Raw genomic sequence first — 18,114 nt, 5'->3', positions numbered from 1 at the left:
CAATGTGCTAGGTGAGGAAGGGCAGCAGATTGTGGTGAGTTTCTAACCTTCCTGTGTTGTCTCACAGAGAAATTTCGGCAGAGACAGACCGGGAACCTCAGCAGCTGCAGAACTACTGGTCAGAAGTGCGCTACACGGTGCGCTGCATCTACCGCCAGGCAGGGACCCCGCTGGCAGATGACCAGGACCAGTCTCTGGTGCCTGACAAGGAGGGAGTAAAGGAGCTCGTGGATCGGTACATACCACCCCTTCCTGTTTTGGCCTTGTGCAAACCCCTGCCCTGCCCGCTGCGCTTGGAGCCACTCCTTTCAGGATGGGCTTTCCTTACAGTGCTCAGCTGGGCTTGCTCAGCCTTTGGTGCCTGTCGAGTCTGCAGCAGATGGACTGGCAAAAGCGAGCCCCCTAGGCCAGACATCTTGAATTTTTCTGATTCCGATGAAACGCTATTGCCTGTGTAATTACACAAGAAATGTTTCTGTCACTTGTTTGTGTGAAGACTGATGATAATACCTGCCTTTCTGAGTCCCCCTGTGCCAGGGATGATGCAGAGTACTTTTACAAACACTCTTGCCTTTATCAACCCAAGGAGAAAGGCGGAGTTAGCCCATTTACAAAGTGAGAAAATGGGGCTCTGTGAGGTTGGGTAGCTTGTGTATGTGCCTGTGGCTCATGAGGCCGAGACAGCCGAGGCGTGCCTGGCTGTGTGGCTGTTTGTCTTGATGCCGCAGCTGTTCTTCAGCAGATACCTTATGCTCAGTAACCACACAGAATTTGAGGTGGCCATAATTTTTATTCTTCCTTATAGTTTGATGTAACTTTTTTTTTTTTTGAGACGGACTCTTGCTCTGTCACCCAGGCTGGAGTGCAATTGTGTGATCTCAGCTCACTGCAACCCCCGCCTCCTAGGTTCAAGTTATTCTTATGTCTCAGCCTCCTAAGTAACTGGGATTACAGGTGCCCACTACTGTGCCCAGCTCATTTTTGTATTTTAATAGAGACGGGGTTTCGCCATGTTGGTCAGGTTGGTCTCAAACGTAATCCACCTGCTTTGACCTCCCAAAGTGCTGGAATTACAGGCGTGAGCCACTGTGCCCAGCGACGTAACGTATTTTTATTTTATTTTTTTATTTTTTTTTTGAGACGGAGTCTTGCTCTGTCGCCCAGGTTGGAGTGCAGTGGCGCAATCTTGACTCACTGCAAGCTCCACCTCCCGGGTTCACGCCGTTCTTCTGCCTCAGCCTCCCGAGTAGCTGGGACTACAGGCGCCCGCCACTGCACCCGACTAATTTTTTGTATTTTTAGTAGAGACAGGGTTTCACTGTGTTAGCCAGGATGGTCTCGATCTCCTGACCTCATGATCCTCTCGTCTCGGCCTCCCAAAGTGCTGGGATTACAGGTGTGAGCCACTGCACCCGGCCTTTTATGTTTTTTGAAATGTTTCAAATGAAAGCAACAGATTTGAGATGGCTATTTCATGGGTTGATTCTCATTTGGGTTTCTTTCTCACATTTTGAATGCATCACATTTGGGAGAGATTTTTTTTTTTTTCCCTCCCTCCCCTCAGAGTCTCACTCTGTCACCCAGGCTGGTGTGCAGTGGTTGTAATCTCAGCTCACTGCAACCTCTGCCGCCTGAGTTCAAGTGATTCTCCTGCCTCAGCCTCCTGAGTAGCTGGGATTACAGCCGCCTGCCACTGTGCCCAGCTAATTTTTGTATTTTTAGTAGAGATGGGATTTCACCATCTTGGCCAGGCTGGCCTTGAACTCCTGACCTTGTGATCCACCCGCCTCGGTCTCCCAAAGTGTTGGGATTACAGGCGTGAGCCACCGTGCCCAGCCGGGAGTTTTATAAACTGATGTTTGCTGTGTGGTAGATTTTATCCTGGAGGCAAGGATAGTGATTAGCCGTAGATTAGGTTAACTCATTGAATTCAGCCAAGTATGTTCAGGGTTTGACCTGCGAGCCACTGGTATTGCAAGAGGTCCTTCTCTGTGGTATGTGCTTTTATTAGAAGTTAGGTTTCCAGCCAAGCATGGTGGCTCACATCTGTAATCCCAGCACTTTGGGAGGATTTCTTGGGCCCAACAGTTCAAGACTAGCCTGGGCAACATAGTGACTTGTCTCTACACAAAATTAAAAAATTAGCCAGGTGTAATGAAGCACACTTGTGGTCTCAGTTGCTTGGGAGGCTGAGGCAGGAGGAGCTCTCAAGCTCAGGAGTTCAGTGCTGCAGTGAGCTAGGATTGCTCCACTGCACTCCAGCCTGGGCAACAGAGTAAAACCCTGTCTCCAAAAACAAAAACAAAAAAACAACAAAGGAAGTTAGGTTTCCTAGTGAGTATTAGGAAAAAATGTATAACCTTCACATCAAACCTATGACTTCACAGATTATTAACGTTGCAACTTCAGTACCTTAGAGTAGCAGCCAGTGTGTGGTTGATGTGCCAGTATCTGTTGAATGTATGTGTGAGTTAGCGAATGAGCTTCCATAGCATCTTCAGCATATCGCTGTCTCCTTTTTTTTTTTCTTTTTTTTTTGAGACGGGGTCTCACTCTGTCACCCAGGCTGGAGTGCAGTGGCGCAATCTTGGCTCACTGCAAACTCCGCCTCCTGGATTCACGCCATTCTCCTGCCTCAGCCTCCCGAGTAGCTGGGACTACAGGCACCCGCCACCACGCCAGCTAATTTTTTGTATTTTTAGTAGAGATGGGGTTTCACCGTGTTAGCTAGGATGGTCTCGATCTTGCCTCACAAAGTGCTGGGATTACAGGTGTGAGCCACCATGCCCAGCCTCGCTGCCTCCTTTTTATATAACTTAAAAAAAATCTGTTTGCGAAATTATCACATGGTTATTTCCTTAAATTTATAAAATACAGAAATAGGCCCCCAAAAAATAAAATAAATAAATAAAAGGGACGTAAGTCCGACATGCTTAGAGAACAGTGACGTGGGTGTCCAGTCTGCTTCTGAGTTTGGTTGTCTCTGTCAAAATTTGACTCTTCTGTGGCTTTCTTCTAGCAGATGAAATACATTCTATTTCAGAGGACAGTTTTTTATACTAGTAGTTGAAATTACAATTGTTATACTCAAAAAAATTAATGTTTATCTGAAATGTCCTAACCATAATAGGAATCCCATCCATCTACACTAGTTTTTAATCCACATTTTCCATAAGGCTTCACATGTTCCATTGCAAGATTTTACTTGGCACTTGTGTTTTACAACCTAGCTAGGTAGTATGGCAATTTAAAAATAGAACAGGTGACAACTTTCTTTTCTTTTGACATAATATGGTATGTAGAAGGTGAAAGGATTTACTATGTAAAATCCAGGAGCTGTAGTTTAATACATTTTACAACTCATTTTTATTAGAGTGATGAACTCAAACTGGTTTCTCCTGGTGATGGGTTGTGGATGAATTTTTATTATTACATCAATGGTTTTAGGTTTCCATCTAGAGGCTCCTGGATTAAAATACAATTAAATTTAACCATAGCAATGCCAGTACTGTAGAATAAGTTTTAAGATGTGGATTATCATACACATATTTGTGTCAATAAAAAAATGGATTATCCCAAAGTTTGGAGGGAAATTCATGAAAATGTTCATTGCATTTGTGGCTTAGTCATGGGACATGTATTATTTTTTTCCTACTCTTCAGCCTACAAATTTCCTTTTTTTTTTTTTTTTTTTTTTTTGGAGACAGAGTCTCATTCTGTTGCCCAGGCTAGAGTACAGTGGCGCTATCTCGGCTCACTGCAAGCTCTGCCTCCTGGGTTCACACCATTCTCCTGCCTCAGCCTCCCGAGTAACTGGGACTACAGGTGCCCGCCACCACACCCAGCTAATTTTTTGGTTTGTTTGTTTGTTTGTTTGTTTTCAGTAGAGACAGGATTTCACGTGTTGGCCAGGATGGTCTTGATCTCCTGACCTTGTGATCCGCCCGCCTCGGCCTCCCAAAGTACTGGGATTATAGGTGTGAGCCTCTGCGCCCAGCCCTCAGCCTACAAATTTTATTTTACACACCTTTATTGCTTTTTTGGTGGGATAATTTTTAAAAAAGGATAAATTGTGTCTAAAGTTTCCTCTTTTGATAAGCCTATTACAAACCCATTTGGATTGTACACTGAGCCTATAGAAAGAAGGAAAGAGCAGGCTGCCCCAGATCTGCAGCCAGGTGGCACCTCTACTGGGATCAGTGCTTTTTACTTGTTAACATATAAGCCTTTAACGGAGTTGTCCCAGCCTCGTGTCTGAGCGTGTTCATCTGGGGCCAGCTGCTGAGAGGTGGTAGCGTGTTCTTCCAGCTGTGTGAGTTCGTGCAACTCACCCAACCTGTGTGGGCCAAAATGTCCCATCTGTAAAGCAGGCACTGAACCTACACGCAGCAAACTGAATTGGTGCATGTGCATGAACTGTGCTGTACAGAAGAAACTCAATAAATGTCACTTTTCCTGTTAGTTCCCTGGTGACACTCTGTGCTCCGGATTCTCCATCCATTAGGTGGGGTGATCGTGCCTCTCACAGGTGGTTATGAGGAAGATGACTGTGTGATCATCCAGAGGTGGTCACCTGTTGAAGGGCTTCAGAAAAGATGCCCACTGACATCACAGCACCCACGGGCCCTGGTGGGCAGGCCCTGGTGACCCTCTTCTCTGTGCAGGCTCTGCGAGAGGGACCCCTACCAGCTGTACCAGCGTCTGGAACAGCAAGCTCGAGAGTACGTGCTAGAGATGAAGGTCCGCCTGCTCCGGCAGCTGTCGGCTGCGGCCAAGGTGAAGGCACCATCTGGCCTGCAGGGTCCGCCACAAGCGCACCAGTTCATCTCCCTCCTGCTTGAGGAGTACGGCGCCCTCTGCCAGGCCGCACGCTCCATCAGCACCTTCCTTGGCACTCTGGTAAGAGAGAAAACGTGTTTTTCTTTCTGTTTGGATGAACCGAAGAGAAGAGAAGCGTGGAAGGTTCTCAGGAGGAAGCTTCTCATGCTTATATGCTGCCCTCGCTGCCGCAGCCCCACACGCTGTCATAGGCCCCTCTCCTCTGTGGGAGAGGACCTGTTTCCTCTCCTGTTTGTCTTTCCTCTGGACTTTGCCACTGGATAAGAGCATTGGGTAGATTGATAACCAGGTGTCACCTCATGGAAGTACCGTTTGGAGGACCTTGAGGCCCAGGGAATGAGGCATGGGGCAGTTTGAGGGGAGCACCTGTGTGTGCCTTTATAAGGAGACAGAGAAATCTCCAGTGTCCTACTTAGGTTGTTCATTCTTTTGTTGCTGTAGACAGAGCTGTTATTAGGTGAAATGCCCATGAAGAGCGTGAAGGCTGTAGAGAACAACTTGTTTACAGCCCAGTGGCGTTCATTCATGCATGCATGCATTCACCCAATAAGCCAGCACTGAGTTAAGGATCTGCTTGCAGTCTCAAGACAGGCCCTGTCCCCATCCTTGCCAATGGGGATCTGGCAGTCGTAACAAGAGAGACACACAGATGAGTCAGGCCCCCTCAAAAGAGGAATCACCATATTGGGTGGAAGGAGCATGGTATAGAAATATGGTTACGGGTAGGCTGTGGTCAATTCTCAACAGCCTCAGTGCCCCCGCGGTTTGGAAGGAGACCATGCGTCCCAGAGATAAGCCCTCAAAGCTTCCTTGACTGTTACTATTCGTCTGTGGAGTTTTTCATCATCATTTAAACTTTATTATTAAATAATACTTACGTGTATTTGGGTGCTAGTTTTAGGTGCTTTCTTTCTTTAAAGAAAGAAAGGAATTTATTTCTTATGGTTAGGAAGGCTGAGAAGTCCAAGTTTGAGGGGCCACATCTACCCATGTAGATAGGTAGAGCCTTCTTGCAGGTGGGGACTTGGACTCTGAAGAGTCCAGAGGTGGTACAGGGCATCACATGGCGAGAGGGCTGAGCATCTAGTTTTGGGTGCTTTCTTAGTGGTAAAACTACATTTTGAAACAAATATAGTAAGCACTGGCACTGGTCTTTATCTGATTCTCAAGTTGATGGACCCTCTTGGAAAAATTTACATATAGCCTGGGCATAGTGGCTCATACCTGTAATTTTGGGATTTGGGGAAGCCAAAAGTGGGAGGATCGCTTGAGCCCAAGAACTTGAGACCAGCCTGGGCAACATGGGGAGACCCCATCTATACCAAAAAAATTTAAAATTAAATTAACCAGGCGTGATGATGCGTGCTACTCAAGAGGCTGTGAGGCAAGAGGATCATTTGAGCTCAGGGTTGAGGCTGTGGTGAGCCAGTGCACTCCAGCCTGGGCAAGACAGTGAGATCCTATCTCAAAAAGACAAGAAAAAATTACATACATATAATTGTAAGTCATTTTAGGGGGTTCACAGCCTTCCTCAAGCTTCACTGCACCAAGCCATGGGGAGGTATCCTGAGAAGAGGTAGCGAGGTGAATGGGTAGGGTGAGGGGTGGGGGCGGGGTGGGGGGCAGTTATCCTGTTTCAAGGTCTGAGTCCACTGGGTAGTGCCACCAGGCTTCCTTCTGGTACCTCTTCCTTCCTCTGGCATCTCTCGCAGCACTGCCTCCCCATCTCCACCTGAGAGTCTGCCCGCCCTTCAGGGGTTCAAATCCAGAGCCCCTCCTCTGTCTTTTACAAGAACATTGGCTCAGGTTAAGAAGGATGCTGTCCAGCCCACCTAAACCTGGTGCCCAGAGAGACTCTGGTAGTGAAGAGAGCTGCTGCTGCTCTCCAGAAAGTGCTGGGGAGGTCTGTGCCTCCTCACATAGTTACTGTAGGACACTGTTTTATGAAGCTGACAAAAATTAATTTGATTATTAGAGCAAATTCCTAGCAGTTTACATAGAAATAATTTCTTGTGGCTTGAGGCCGGGTGCAGTGGCTCACACCTGTAATCCCAGCACTTTGGGAGTCCGAAGCGGGCGGATCACCTGAGGTCAGGAGTTCGAGACCAGCCTGGCCAATATGATGAAACCCCATCTCTACTAAAAATACAAAAATTAGCCGGGCATAGTGGCGGGCACCTGTAGTCCCAGCTACTTGGGAGGCTGAGGCAGGAGAATCGCTTGAACCAGGGGGGCAGAGGTTGCATTGAGCCAGGATCGTGCCACTGCACTCCATTTGGGGTGACAGAGCGAGACTGTCTCACACACACAACAAAACAAAAGAAAAAAAAAGAATTTCTTGTGGCTTGAAAAAAATGCATATACTCTGAAGCTGTTTGATCAGTGTCTTTTTTCACTTCCTTTACACATAGAAATATCCACATTGATTTCTAGGGGTCCAGCAGACTAGATAGCCTTAACTATTCATTCCTTCAAGGGAAACAACTGAATTTACTAGATAATTAAAAAATAAGCCGGGTGTGGTAGCTTACGGCTGTAATCCCAGTATTTTGGGAGGCCGAGGTGGTTGGATCACCTGAGGTCAGGAGCTAGAGACTGGCCAACATGATGAAATCCCGTCTCCACTAAAAATAGAAAAAATTAGCCAGGCATGGTGGCACGCGCCTATAATCCCAGCTACTTGGGAGGCTAAGGCAGGAGAATCACTTGAACCTGGGAGGTGGAGATTGCAGTGAGCCGAGATTGTGCCACTGCACTTCAGCCTGGGCAACAAGAGCAAAACTCTCTCTCAGAACAAAGATGAAATGTTTTAAAGTGTATAACTGAGATGGCATGAAAGGGAATAAGTCGTAGTGGTGAAAAACCAGTTGAAAGCTGGAATCCTGAGAAATACATGGGCTTGGAAGTCAGCATTTGCTGCAGGGATTTCTTCTGATCCCGGAGACAAGATACAACCTAGCCCAGGATGGGGTCTGCACATAATGCCAGGACTGTAAGTGACAACACCCTCAGTAAGGTTGAAGTGGAAACTCCGGGCACTGAAAGGGACAGCAGGGATCTGCAGCTCTCATGGCCTCGGGGTGGAGATGCCGGGAGTATAACTTCCCAGAGACTTGGTAGCCATCAGCCAGCTGCCACATGAGCTGGAGTCTGAATAAGTGTTGGTGTGGTATGAAACAGCCCAAGCGTGGAAGTTGCTTTACAGTGGTCCAAGATTGCTGGTAAAGTCAGGTAGCATGCAGATCACCTCTGGAAGTCTTCAGTCTGACTTCAGAGAATTCAAATAGATAAAATCCCCGCAAATGAGCAGCTCACAGTAAAAAAAAGTCATAAAACACAAGGTTCATGACAGCACATTTGAAAGCCAGCAGAAGCAATAGACAGAATCACATAACAAAGACATTTAAGTGTTCAAAAAAGAATATAGAGTAACTATGTTAACTGTGCTTAAAGAAACTTTGTAAAAGTTTGAAATTGGAAGTTAAGGATTAATACTGTAAAGAATGATCATTCAGATTTGAAAAAATTAAAACTAGAAACAAAAACATAATTTTCTGGAAAAGCTTAATGGATAGATGAAACAGAATAAACAGCTGAAAAGAGAACTGGTGAGTTGCAAGAAGGAAGTACAGGAATTCTATAGAATGTAACTCAAAGAAACAAAGAGATGGGCCACGGAAGAGAGATTGAGACCTGAAGGATGCAGTGAAGATGTCTAGCCACCAGTAATCAGAGTCCCCAAAGAGAAGCAGAATAAGGGTGGAGGTGATATCTGAGAAATTCTCAGAATTACTGAAAAATACTAGTGTTCAGCAAGGAAGCTTATCAGATTTCCTAAGTAAAAAGTTGAAAAAGCCTTCTCTGGATATAGGATAGTGACAGCTACAGAACATCAAAGAAAAAGTGATCTCAAACACAAAATACAGGACTTCATTGAAAATGGTCTGTGAGATGTTGTAATGTAGAATTCTGGATTCTGGGTGGAGACTACAGCGAATCTCTATGTACTCCTTACCCAGATCCACAGTTAATCAGCATTTTGCCACTCTGACTTCATTATGCCTTCTTTTTCTTCCACTTTCTCTTCCACCCTCTTTTTGATGCAGTATTTTAATATGGGTTCCAGACAATGTGCCTTTTTGTCTTAGAATATTCCAATAAATGTCTCTAAAAATAGTCATCCATTATCTTACGTAGCCACAGTTCCATTGTCACATCCATGAAGACTGACAGTAATTTCTTATTGACTAATGCCAGCCAATCTCTTTATGGCTGGGTTATTCCAGTCAGGACCCAAAAATCTTCACACATTTATAGCCACATTATTACACTGCCATCCAGTGATCTATGCAGTACTAGCTTAAGATAAACTCAGTGTCTCAGGGCAGTAATTCTCAACAGTTTTGGACTCAGGCCCCTTTATACTTAAAAATTTAGGACCCCGAAGTGTGCTTTTTTATGCAGACTTATATCAGTACTTGCTTTATTGAAATTCAAACTGAGAAATTTTTTAAATGCTTATTGTCATTTTTAAAATGTAAGCTCTCATTAGATTACATAAATTGCATATTTCACATATATTAGAGAATGTAACAAACAATACACTTTTACATTAGATAATGTAACATAAACTACACATGTAAAAATAACTGTTTTCCAGAATAAAACATTGTTGCCCAGGTTGGAATGCAATGGTGTGATCTTGGCTCACTGAAACCTCTGCCTCCCGGGTTCAAGTGATTCTCCTGCCTCAGCCTCCCAAGTAGCTGGGATTACAGGTGCCCACCACCACACCTGACTAATTTTTTTGTATTTTTTTTAGTAGAGACGGGATTCCACCATGTTGGCCAGTCTGGTCTCGAACTCCTGACCTCAGGTGATCTGCCCGCCTTGGACTCCCAAGTGCTGGGAGTTACAGGCATGAGCCACCGCACCCGGCCAACATATTTCTTAAGAAGAGTGGGTCACTCACACCTCTTAGATCTCTCTGTAGAAGCAGTGGGAGCTTCATCTTCTGCATTTAGTCTGTTGTCATAGGTTGTCTGGTTGAAGTTACTAAAGAAAATTCAACTTTTTACAGATACGTAGTTGGAAAAAGGAAGAATTATTTTATTTTATTTTATTTTTTTTGAGACGGAGTCTTGCTCCGTCTCAAAAAAAATCTGGCTCTGTCTCTTGTGATCTCGGCTCACTGCAACCTCTGCTTCCTGGATTCAAGTGATTCTTCTGCCTCAGCCTCCCGAGGAGCTGGGACTACAGGTGGGTGCCACCACATCAGGCTAATTTTTTGTATTTTTAGTAGAGACAGGGTTTCACTGTACTAGCCAGGATGGTCTTGATCTCCTGACCTCATGATTCGTCTGTCTTAGCCTCCCAAAGTGCTGGGATTACAACCATGAGCCACCGCGCCCTGCCAGGAAGAATATTTTAATAGCCTCTTCAAATCCTGGTAGATTTCTCTGAGAGTACACCAATGCGTGAGAGTTTCTTAATGGTTAGATGCGATGTAGAGTCTGAAACTATATCACTGAACTTACCCTACTCTGTTCCATTCAAGTCCACAGGTTCCAGCTCACTCCATGAATGGACTCCCTACTTATACATGTTTTTCTAGTGTCATTCATAGGTCATTTTGCAAATATTGGTTCACTGAATATCTTCTGGATGTTGACACTTTTATTAATATCAAAAAATGATATTTGTTCGTATCACCACTGATCTCATCAGAAAGGCCTTTAAGTGTATAGGACCTTTCAAGCCAACAGCAGCAAATGCAAATTTTCTGAGGTTTTCTTTTTTGCTTGAAAGCTCAGATTTTATGATTAGCCACAGATTGTGTCACTTGTTTTCTTTGAAGCAACATGTTAATTTGCTGTACAGACTCTGCCAGCTAATGAGCTCCTCTGTGAACAGCACCCCCATTCTGCTGTTTTTGCTGAACTCAGTGGATGCTTTTGGACATAGAAAGATGTTCTCAGAAATGCAACTTCACTGGAGAATGCCCTCATGTGAGGTTTATTCTACACTGCCTGGGGGATCAAACTGGATAATGAGTCACATTTTTTGTACTTTAAATATTAAAATAAAATTGGACTGGGCGTGGTGGCCCACACCTGTAATCTCAACACTTTGGGAGGCCACCGTGGGCGGATTACTTGAGTGCTTGAGTCCAGGAGTTCAAGACCAGCCTGGGCAACATGGTGAGATCCCGTCTCTACAAAAGATACAAAACTTAGCTGAGCATGGTAGTGCACGCCTGTAGTCCCAGCTACTCTGGAGGATGAGGTAAGAGGATTGCTTGAGCCCGGGAGGCAGAGGTTGCAGTGAGCCAAGATTGCACCACTGCACTCCAGCCTGTGCGACAGAGCGAGACCCTGTCTCAATCAATCGACCAATCACTCAATTTTTTTTTTTTAAATAAATCTAGAAAAATAATAAAATTGGCATGAGGCTTAAGTTATTCTAGTCATCTAGCAAACGCCTCACCAGGCTGTAATAGTGAAGTCTAAATTTTCATCCACAAATAAGAAATACCTCAAATATCCCGTTATTTCTGTCTATTGTAGGAACTGCATTCTAAACATCTTGTCTTCCTTCTTCCAAACCCCCAAGCCTTTTTTTTGTAGTGGGAATCGAGAACAGTCTGCAAAGCTGCCCTTAGGTCACTGACAAGCCTTTCTACCTGTAGCTCAGGAGTTCTTCCATAGGCCTTACCTCTCGTAGGAGCTGTGACAACATATCCCGCAGAGCCCATGCCTGCATGCCTGGTCCAGTTATTTGAACCCCTCTATGCTGGTTCTACACCTGTCGATGGGGCATGGCAGGGCAGTACCAAATTCACAGGGAGCTTACTGGAGGCACTGAATTCAGCGCTGAGAACAGTGCCTGGCCATGCTAGACACTCAGGTGTTAGCATGTGTTACTTAAGTAAACTCCAAGTTGATTTCAGGTTGTGAAGTGAGTCTGATATCTGTTTGTCTTGCATGCCTCACCTAGAGGTGTAATTTTAGATTTTATTAAAAATGCTGAACGTCTTTATAAATCAGCCTTCACCCAGTGACCACTAGCAGCTGGCCCAGAAAGCCAGATTTGTGATTCCACTCATAGGCAGGCAGGTGGAAATGGCTATCCTAGAGGTTTCGGTGTCCAGTGGAGGCCAGGCAAAGCCTCAGCCCTTCCAGGAGGCCCCTCCATCAGCTGGTTACCAGCCTGGTCTGATCCGGGTGCTGCATTCACTCCCATGTACTCTTTGTCCTGTAGCTGAATCGTAAGTCAGGTCACTGCCTACTGTTCTGTTCTCCGGGAACCCCTGGAGAGCAGCAGACTACTTTAGCAGGAGGTAGTCTTTGTGTCCTCGTACCTGGCACAGGGCCTGGGCAGCGTGGGCTTGGCACTTCACCTGCTTCATTATTACGAGCACATTTGTGGGTTCCAGCCTGGGGCTGGTTATCAGTTACCTGGCCCCAGTCTCCTGCCACATGCATTTTTCCTGTACCGAATGTGCTTGCTCTGAGATATGCTTGGTGTGAAACAGGAGTGATGATGTTTCAATCTGGGAGGCACTGGTGAAAACACGATGAGGAAAAGTGTTGGAAATGTTAACAAAATGGAAGGTTTGAGGTTTTTTCTGCAGATGGCATAGATTCATTGCTGAATCTCTCAATCCTTGTGTTTCCAGGTCTGAAAACAGAGCTATAACCAGCAAGGCTAGCACACAGTGGTCTAGCAGTATCACTGGTGTGCTGTCTCCAAATGTGTTTATAGGTGTTTACTTTGAAGAACAGAAGTTAATCATTATAATTTGTTCTCTCAGCCCCCATACCAACTAGGGTTATCAGGTGACATAACAATGAAATCTTTGTGTCGTTCATTTGCTAAGGTCTCCATCAACTCAGCTTGGCTATATTGTAAACAGGAGCAGACCTCTAAACCCAGTCCCTGTGAGTGACCCGACTCAGGAGACGTGGAGTAGCCAAGCATGATGAAGTGCAGCTTCCAGAGCTGGCGGTTGTTGAAGTCAGGAACATTCACCCAAAGATGTAACGTGATCTGAACACAAATAGTGTCCGTGTAGTTGACAGAGGGAAGCATGGATTCACACACGCATGGTTGTAGCAAGACTTATTAAATGTGACCATTACATTTAGGAAAGGTAATAATGGCATCAACCTCAGTGGTCTTGTGTTGGGGGCTTGCTGTACATTTCTGTTGACATGACTCTCTATGATGACTGGAACACTTCTAGGTTTTCATGGTATTGGCTAAAGTAATTGACAAGTTTGCCTATGTTTATTAGGAAGACAAAAAAACCTTACCTCTAATAGGGTCTTGCAAGTGGAGAAATTGTGTGTATTAATTAGAATGGGAGGTTTCTCCAAATAGGTAAGAAAATTATTATCCTTTGGCATTGAGGGACTTGATGTATCTAAACTGTCTGAACTGTAAGGGCTATCATTACAATTTAAAAGTATAATTGTGAGAAATGACTCTCAAACGTGCGGTTACTGCTTTGTCTCTGTGTACACCTGTTACCCCTGTCTTTGCGGCCCTTTTAAACTTGCCATCTAGACTGACTACATGTCCTTGTAGTCGGAGTTCTGATCCACTGTGTGCCTTGGGACATACAGGGAGCAGCACTTACCATAAGCTGAACGCTCTGGGCCTGTAAAGAGGGATGTGTGTGTGGTGTGGGGAGAGGGAGAGCGGGGAGGGAATCCCTCTGGGAATTTTCAAGTCTTTAGCAATTCACTACATATTCTGTTTATCTTTTTCTTAACTAGGAAAATGAACACTTGAAAAAGTTCCAAGTGACGTGGGAACTGCATAATAAACACCTGTTTGAAAATCTGGTCTTTTCGGAGCCACTTCTTCAGAGCAACTTGCCCGCACTGGTGTCACAAATCAGGTATTTGGCCTTAACCCATATACGTCTTTGTGGTGTGACAGCACAGTCTTTTCTCCTGACTGGTGTACCTGAGTACCACCAAGTATGAAAGTTCTTGCAGGAAAAATAACAGGGCTTAGAGAAAAAGATAGTTTGGGCCAAAAACTCAAAACCCGAGAAGTAATACAATTAAACTTTTAAATGCTACTAAGATTTAACACCATAAATTCCTCATACAGAAAAGCTACAGTAAATATAGCACTTTTCCTTGACAAGACCCATTGTTGGCCGGGCACCTGTGATGTGGTTCATTTGTGAATACAGGAAACAAAGACTGGGTCAATAATCGGATTTTGGTTTTGTTGTTGTTTTGTTTTTTGTTTTTTTTTTTTTTTGAGATGGAATCTTGCTCTGTCGCCCAGGCATGCAGGGGAAATGGAGGAGGGAAGAGGCCCAAGTCTGAGGGTACCTAAGGCCCCCTGGATACAGCTTGGTGTCTCCTGCACATTCCCTTGCTCCCCGGGGCTCTGTTGTTTTGTCTCCTGGTGTAGCGCTTCCATATGGCTTCTTCACGCTAGGGAGGCTGGCTGGGTCCTATGCTTTCACTGAGAAAGGGGTGCAGGTGCAGCAGTCACTCATGGGGTATATGCTCGGGGTCATGTGTTTGCCCTGTGGTACCATGTTCAGTTAGGAGGCGTGTTCCTCCGGATGTGATGTCACTCAGCAGAACGCTGAGGTCAAGACCAGCCTGGCCAACATGGTGAAACCCCGTCTCTATTAAAAATACAAAAATTAGCAGCAAAAATTACAAAAATTGAACAGCAGAACACTGTTCCCTGCACTGAGTCATGCATGAGCTACCACAGGTCTGCAGTTTGGTGATTTTGTTCTTTGGTGTTTTGTTCTATTTATCACGTGAGCACATTCCCATAATACAGACCCATCGTGACAGCAGCCATCTACATTTGACCACATTAATACATACTTAGGGGCCAAGTGTGGTGGCTCATGCCTGTAATTCCAACACTTTGGGAGGCCTTACGTGGGCGGATCACCTGAGGTCAGGAGTTTTGAGACCAGCCTGGCCAACATGGTAATACCCCGTTTCTACTAAAAATATAAAAATTAGCCGGGTGTGGTGGCACACACCTGTGATCCTGGCTGTGCAGAAGGCTGAGGCAGAAGAATTGCTTGAACCCCAGAGGCAGAGGTTGCAGTGAGGTGAGAGTGCACCACTGCACTCTAGCCTGGGCGATAGAGTAAGATGCTGTCTCCGGGGGAAAAAAAAATTGTTAGCTTCACAAAGCAAGGGAATAAATTGTTCTGTTGACTACACCAGTTATTGCTATTTTATTTTATTTATTTTATTTTTGAGACGGTGTCTTGCCGTGTCACCAAGGCTGGAGTGCAGTGGCACGATCTCAGCTCACTGCAACCTCCACCTCCCAGGTTCAAGCGATTCTCCTGCCTCAGCCTCCCAAGTAGCCAGGATTGGGATTACAAGCTTGCACCACCACGCCTGGCTAATTTTTGTATTTTTAATAGAGACGGGGTTTCACCATGTTGGCCGGTCTGGTCTTGAACTCCTGACCTCAAGCAATCCACCTGCCTCAGCCTCCCAAAGTGCTAGGATTACAGGTATGAGCCACTACACCCAATCTGCCTTTTTTCTCTTAAAATCCGTGTATTAGGCTGGGCACAGTGCTTCACACCTGTAATCCCTGCACTTTGTAATCCCTGTGATCCTGGCCGAGCCGAGCGGATCACGAGGTCAGGAGATCAAGACCATCCTGGCTGACATGGTCAAACCCCATCTCTACTAAAAATACAAAAAATTAGCCGGGTATAGTGGCATGCGCCTGTAGTCCCAGCTACTTGGGAGGCTGAGGCAGAAGAATGGCGTGAACCCAGGAGGCGGAGCTTGCAGTGAGCAGAGATTGTGCTACTGCACTCCAGCCTGAGCCACAGAGCAAGATTCCATCTCAAAAAAAAAAAAAACAAAAAACAAAACAACAACAAAACCAAAATCCGATTATTGACCCAGTGTTTGTTTCCTGTATTCACAAATTTTCTTCGAGGGGTCCTGACCATTTCCACTTCATAACCTTACTTCTAGAGAAAGCAGTTAAGTAAAAGAGAATTGAGGACAAAAAGATCAGAAGCTGCGCGTGGTGGCTCATGCCTCTAGTCCCGGCTACTTGGGAGGCTGAGGCAGGAGGATTGCTTAAGCCTAGGAGCTGGAGACCAGACTGGGTAACAGCAAGACCCCATCTGTTAAAAAGCGAAAAAAAAGGGCCAGGCGCAGTGGCTCATGCCTGTAATTCCAGCACTTTGGGAGGCTGACGGGGGCAGATCACGAGGTCAGGAGATTGAGACCATCCTGGCTAACACGGTGAAACCCCGTTTCTACTAAAAATACAAAAATTAGCCAGGCGTGGTGGCACCCACCTGTAGTCCCAGCTACTCGTGAGGCTGAGGCAGGAGAATGGCATGAACCCGAGAGCGGAGGTTGCAGTGAGCCGAGATCATGCCACTGCACTCCATCCAGCATGGGGGACAGACAGAGCGAGACTCCATCTCAACAAAACAGAAAAAAAAAAAAAAAAAAAAACCAAGAACAGAACAAGGTGTTATGGGGGGTGTGGCCAGCTGGCAGGTGGGCCGCAGACCCTTCCAGTGTTCCCTGTGCCCCAACCTGCTTCTTAGCCATTCCTTCCCTTCTGTGGCCACTGTGTATCAAGATTGGAAAGTCCTTAATGTGACCCTTGCAGAATAAAAGGTATCGGAAGAGGATTCACAGTGGTGAATCTGGAATGTGGAGTAGACCTTGTTCTTGGTTATGACATTCAGATTTATCAAAAGCACTTTTCATGAGAAGACATGCATCTTGGGAGAGGGGCTCTAAAAACAAGATTCCAGGTATCTACCTTAAAAAAAAAATTTTACTGGTAAGCCAGTGAGTTTCATCAGCCTGTCAAACTGTGGGTGGGTGACTGAAACCTGAAGTGCATCATAAAACTCCCATCTTTTTCTGTGCCCTAGTTCTGGATTTTCTGTTTAGTCATTGAGTATTAATGGTCATACTCCAACCGTGAGCCATGTCTCCAGTGTGGATGCTGGGGCTCAAGCTGCAGTCTCACTTCTCACTTTCGAGACCCAGAGACAGTTGAGGGAGAAGGATAAACACAGACAGGGACAGAGTGAGACCAACCAGCGTGTTCTCTGAGCAGCACTGATGATGCCAGGACACGCCATGCCTTTGTGCTCTGCACCTGACTCCCTTGTCAGCCTGAGACTAATTCAAGATAATTCAGATTTGCATTGCTAGTGTACAGATATACATTTAACAATTCATAAAAATTTTGCTACTGATTACATACACCCCCTAAAGCTTCTGTATCATGAAATACATATTGTACAATTCATCCACCTAAAATGTACAATTCAATGGCTTTTGATATATTACATTTTTTAAAAATTATGGTAAAGTATATATAATATAAAGCTTACCATTTTAACAATTTTAAGTGTATATTTCATTGACATTAATTATATTTGTAGTGTTTATAACCATTACCACTATGTACTGTGAAATTTTTTCCTCAACCAAAACAGAAACTCTACCCATTAAACAGTAACTCTGCATTGCCCCCTTCTTTTTTTCCCCATAGCCTTTGAAAGTCTGTAATTGGCAGGCTCCTTCCCCTGACTCCCCACTCCTTTTTGTCTTAAAATGTATCTATGAAAGAACTGGGCCATCTGTCCTGAGAGTGCCTTGGTCTGATCCTGTGTGGGCAGGATCCATCCTGCCCATCCTGGCTCTGGCCACCTCCATCCTCTGTCCTGCCTGAGAACTGGTAGGATCTGAAGGCTCTGGACGGCTCTGCTCAGATCCCCTGGCAGGCCGAGGCGTAGATGGGGGTTGTTTCTATCAGGGGGTGCATCCCTCAGGCCTGCTTCTCTTTGTTGTGGGTGTCAGTAGCCCAATGTGGGCTTCACTTTAAATATATATTAAATTAGGCTTATAAAATTTACCCAAACTAATGTTATTTTATTCTCTTTAACAATAATAATGTTTCACATACACATTATTGGTAATGTTACAGTAAGCCTGTTTCCATGCTGCTGTCTTGTATTTGCAGGCTCAATATTTAGATAGAAACCTGTTTGCTGAGCCATTGATTTAACTCAACCCTGTGGTTAGTCCCTGTGACTCTTTTGATCCTAGCACAGCTTTGCTTGTGGGGAAGCCCTGTGCCTGCAGATTGCTTTCCAATTACACCACCAAACATATCCACAAACCGCCTCCCCCACCCACTTTGGTCTCCCTTGGCTCCAAATAACCTGAATTCTATAAATTGGAAGAGGTAAATTCTTACTTGCAGGAGGAG

The 18,114-nt window shown here is 45.2% G+C and overlaps 1 protein-coding gene across 4 annotated transcripts in view; it reads left to right on the top strand.

The window, feature by feature from the left end:
- Nucleotides 1-18,114, top strand: part of FAM193A (family with sequence similarity 193 member A) — a 198,646-nt gene that overhangs the window by 89,440 nt on the left and 91,092 nt on the right. For all 4 annotated transcript variants that reach the window (XM_073012569.1, XM_073012566.1, XM_073012567.1 and 1 more), the window contains exons 4-6: nt 68-235; nt 4,665-4,899; nt 13,620-13,744. In XM_073012569.1, the coding sequence (XP_072868670.1) occupies nt 68-235; nt 4,665-4,899; nt 13,620-13,744 (528 nt within the window). The remainder of the gene's footprint in view (nt 1-67; nt 236-4,664; nt 4,900-13,619; nt 13,745-18,114) is intronic.

This window comes from Chlorocebus sabaeus, chromosome 27, assembly GCF_047675955.1.
Source record: "Chlorocebus sabaeus isolate Y175 chromosome 27, mChlSab1.0.hap1, whole genome shotgun sequence".
NCBI classification, from domain to species: Eukaryota; Metazoa; Chordata; class Mammalia; order Primates; family Cercopithecidae; genus Chlorocebus; species Chlorocebus sabaeus.
This window is presented reverse-complemented; position numbering and strand designations above follow the sequence as displayed.